Below are 4,906 nucleotides of genomic sequence, written 5' to 3' on the forward strand. Positions count from 1 at the left end.
AGCCTTTATTGACATTTTCCCCCATTGTTTGTATTCTGGCTCATAAAATTTAAATGTCTAGAGTCGGTGAAAGATTATGTGGCAAACGGTAGTGGCGTGGCGCCTAGGACTAACCTAAAGGGGGTGGCAATGGGGGTGGTCGACAAAAATGTAGTTTTGACGGACATTGGTAGCAGTGTTACAACAGACCTCTGCATCTGCTTCTGTGACTGCGGAAGTTCTGTACACATGTTTACATTTGGTTATGCGATTTATTTGGGATGATTATAAAGATATCTTCTAAAAATGGCAAAATTAATGACGTTGCAACCATTACCAGCAATGTAAACACTACTGAGAGTTAAAAGGCAACTAAGTTATCGTTTATTTAGTATAACTTGCCTATAGTAAAATTTGAGTACTAAATAATTTCATACAAAATAAATAATTAACAAGAAACTGTTGTCTTTTAAGGCACTTCTTAGTACTACTCGCCCGAATTTGGGCGGTAGGCTGCGGTTGTTACTGATATTTCATTATTACTAGCAACAGAAGCTGGTGTGCGGGCAGTCCTTCCGGACTACGTCGGAGAATAGGGCGGAATTTTCTTCAGCCTCTTTTTAAGAATCATTGGAATGGATAGGTGGTGGTAGTGGTGGTGAGAAAAATGAGACGGAGGAAATGAAGACGGAAGAGAGTGAATGATTATCTGTGGAATATTATCTACTAATTCAGCATTTGCTAAAGTAATATCGAAGGTAACCACAGAGAAGCTTGAGGCAGGGCAAACGAACCCGGAACCGAAACGATGCCCTTCCGAATACCAAGCAATGGTCTAAACTTCTAAGACATGCCGCTCCGTTTTGCATTTTCGTATTATACCGTAACCTAAGTAAGTTCGACACGTCAAAAGAATTGTAATTATCAATTACCTAGTTTTCCTTCTTTTATTAGACGTTCTAATCATTAAATTTAATTCATGACACCTAGCTCGGCGCGTCTCAAAAGGTTATCGAGGTGTCGGTGTTCGCGTTTTAATTAAAATAAATAAACAAGAAAGCTATCAGACTCATTTACGAAAAATGTTTGCCCTTTACTGGTGAGTTATAATTATTGTAAAAATGCAGTTGCTTATTGGCGGTCAGATTTGGTCATTCCTTGACCAGATGGCCTTAAAGGAAAACTACCAGCAGACACTAGTGGTAAGTGAAGAAAAGCCCGCGAAATTGATTGGATTCGTCGACATATTGCCATCGGTACCTACGGTGTTCTGTTTGGTGGTTGTAGTTCTTACGCAGGCGTTTTCATAGCGTCGTATAATAATAGAGCGTCCCGACGCTGGAGTTAGTTGGCATGTGCCCGTGGCGGGTTCTTCATAGCGTCCAAGTGCGGCATTGCGCTCATGATGGCACGCGGGTGCAACGTGGTTTATGTTGTCGAACTTGCAATCGGTCTCGTTATTCTGCCAAGTATTTCTTTCACGCAATATTTGGGTAAGTTAAAGCCCAAATATGATTAAAATCTGCTATAAAATGTCGCTTGGAATACTAATAAATGCAATTGCAATAGAGACAGTGTAAAATCAAAGCCAACTTAAGGGCTTAAAGTTATTTATTATTCAAAAACAATAGGCGATCCTTCGTTCAAGTTGTGGGATTTCTTCAAGGATATTTTTTTAATTACAGGAAAATTAGACCAGATGAAGTCGACCATTTGTAACAGTACATATTCATTAATAATCATATCGATTAATTCGTTATATAAATAAGAACATAAATAACTAGCTAACATTCAAAATTATTATAACAGCGTCGATTAAAGTAATAAATAAATAAATAAATAAATTAAATACCACGTGGTGATACTAGCTAAGTTTTATTTATATGTACAATGAATTAATTAATTAATGTGGTTACGTTTCATTGAGCATATCCTGTAACAAATTAGTGAGTCCATATGGTTTACTTTTTCTTTAACTTAAAAAAAAATAAATAAATTTAAACTTGGTTTGGCTTTGATTTTACACCGAATTAATATTAGTGGTAGAATGGATAATAGATTCATTGCTAAAATTTCTTTGGCATTATTTCTAAATAAATGTGGTTACAGATAAAATTCAGATTCTCGACATTAGTTAAATCTACTAAGACAAGTGTTCGATTTAATTATCTATAGCCACATACATATAGCCACATTCTAACAGAATTTCCTGTATAAAAGGAAACAATACTGAGCTCACAATTTCGAAAATGTGTCTCCATTGTCTTCATTGATAGGATAACAAAATTTTTGTCATCATCATAAGGTCATCAGTCCTAAGACTGGTTGGACACGTACCTCCACTCTTTCCTATCCTGAGCTAAACTTCGCATTTTCCTAAAAACTAGAACAGCCCACATCCTTAACTATTTGCGAACAGTAATCTAATCTAGGTCTACCTCTAGCCCTCCTAACTCCTGTTTCTGCCTCTAATATGTCTCTGACTAGACCTTCATGCCTGAGAAGGTGTCGTACCAACCAAGCTATCTCTAGGTCGTCCTTGCTAGATGCTAATACTGCTATATCAAAATTTGCGTATCAGGTCTAATTTTTAATATTTGGACAATTTAATCTTATTTCTGAATCTATAGAAAGTGGTATCATTTAGTCGATTAGTATTATCAAATTCACCTTCTATTGTTTACGTTCAACATTATAAAGTATGACGTTCTAACTGGAAATATTTCTTGTTTAAAAAATCTCATTTTTCTTCAAACTAAGTTGTGGTTATTACAGTAGAAGTATTTCTAAATATAAGAAATATGTACATACATGTTTATAACAGGATACAATGGAATGTTTTCAAGGAAGAGAATTTATTAAAATGTACCGACAGAGGTATATTTTGAGGTAACTTCAACGGACAACTGAAGAAAAATTGCGCGACTGATTTTTAATACAGATTCGCAATGTTAACAATTTTTTTCATTAAGTTCAAAACCGGAACAGCTGCCCGTAGCAAATTTCTAAACTTTTGCAATTAAAAGTCGGCATCATTAAATTTGTCATTCGTTTGAGAAGGACCAATAAAATACTAGAACGAAATGTTAACAAAAAGGCGAAATACATTAATTTTATGAAAAATTCTATTTACAAAAGAAAGTTTAGAAATCAGCAAGATGAAAAATGCAATTAATTTCCTTTGACTTTTCGAAGTCCATGATGTCGAAAGGGTTTATAAGTCATTTAATTTAGATGAAAGTGGTTTCAAATACTGTTTTAATTGGCGATTGTAATTCGTCAAAGAAATTTTAAGATGGCTGAATGCTGTCTCTTCAAATGAATGAAAGTTGGAAAGTTAGCTGCTTTTTAAATTCTTATTTCCTCTAATATTTACCTACCCTAAAGAATTTTATTACGTAAATTCTTTATAAATGAATTTTAGATAAGGAAAAGACGCTTTTAAACTTTACAAATATGAAAATTCTTTCTTAGACCTTTATGCCACAATAAAAGGAAAAAGAGACGTATTAGGTAAAAGATAAACAACGACAGAAACAAAATAAACAGCAACTGTGGGCGGTCAATTTAGGAAGACAATGTCCGAAATAAATTATGACATTGAAATGCAGCTTTTATTACAGGTAATAGTAAAGGCAGATGTGTACACAGTGAATAAACCTACCTACCTCTATAATTTATGTGTAAAAACAATTTATTGCATAATTACCAAACTTTCAAACATCGACTTCTGTTTGATGTGTATATGCGTTTTAATTGTCACGCTATTCGCCTATAATTGGACGAATTTAAATTTAGATTTATTTTAAAACTTATCATTACTAATTTAAATGAATAGTGTTGTTACGCTGGTTATAATGGTTTCAACATTATAATGTCCTGTATCTAATTGTAAGTACCATTCTATTGAATGTAATAAAAGTTTAGCTGGGGTATGATCAAATTCGTAATTCATAATGTTATGTTGGATGCCTTATAGTTGTTTAATATTTTGTATTTGCGACAGATATTTTGCCATTCGGCATCTTCAAGCTCTAATCTAATTTAAGCTAACTTAACCTAACTCGATTCAATTTCCGCGTTTTAATCCGAAACATCTGACGGTAAACGACCGTACACTTCACCCACGCTGTACCTTTCTCTATGTAAACGGACAATGTCTCTCTTTACTCTTTTGTCAACTTCTAATGTCTCTAATTAGCCCTTCATGTACTACCTAAGGGCAAGAAGATTCTACCTCTAGTCTTCCTGGTTCCACCATTCAGTATTTTCTTTTTCCTACTGACATAACTGTTTGCGAGTAGAACCTTGTTTGATGTTTCTATTCTATTTTTCAGCCTGATTTATCCAACTTCCTAAATAAGCAACTTGTTCCAGATTCTCTATTCTATTTCTTTTACCATATTATTTCAAATTGCTCTCAAAGTTAATCGGAATGAATCATGGGTGTTGTTTTTCTGAACTAATGTAATTTATAACAATAAAAATAAAATTTTATACACAATGAACGCATGATGCACGTTAAAAGTACCGTGTGTGCAAGGGTGACATTTAAAAAAAGATAACAATGAAATTGGCTTGCAGTGTAGTTGGAGTTGAATACTTCCACATTTAAATTTTAAAATAGTGAAAACAAAAACGCAGTTGCTCATGTATGGGAAGAAATACATATCAAAAGCATATATTTAGCATGAAAATATGAAGCAGAATATTGCAGTATCTACTGCAATAAAGAAACGTCGTTTTCTAGTGAAAGAGAAAAATACATTTGATTTCAGCGAAAAATTTATACCTAAATATAATACTTTTTCGAAATGCGAAATTCAAAATAGGCGTTTTCTAAATCATTTTTGCGTACGTCCGAATGACAAACGGAACCTAAAATTTTGAAACAATACAGAAAATAGTCCTTTACTTATAAATTAAT

The 4,906-nt window shown here is 33.6% G+C and overlaps 1 protein-coding gene across 1 annotated transcript in view; it reads left to right on the forward strand.

Annotated features, from left to right (window-relative positions):
* The first annotated feature begins 1,356 nt into the window (after positions 1-1,356).
* The window catches only part of LOC108740620 (lachesin-like), a 49,094-nt gene continuing 45,544 nt past the window's right edge, over positions 1,357-4,906 (forward strand). Inside the window, exon 1 of the mRNA XM_025977501.1 lies at positions 1,357-1,472. Within this exon, the coding sequence (XP_025833286.1) occupies positions 1,382-1,472 (91 nt within the window). The 5' untranslated portion in view covers positions 1,357-1,381. The remainder of the gene's footprint in view (positions 1,473-4,906) is intronic.

This window comes from Agrilus planipennis, unplaced genomic scaffold, assembly GCF_000699045.2.
Source record: "Agrilus planipennis isolate EAB-ADULT unplaced genomic scaffold, Apla_2.0 scaffold201, whole genome shotgun sequence".
Taxonomy (NCBI): Eukaryota; Metazoa; Arthropoda; class Insecta; order Coleoptera; family Buprestidae; genus Agrilus; species Agrilus planipennis.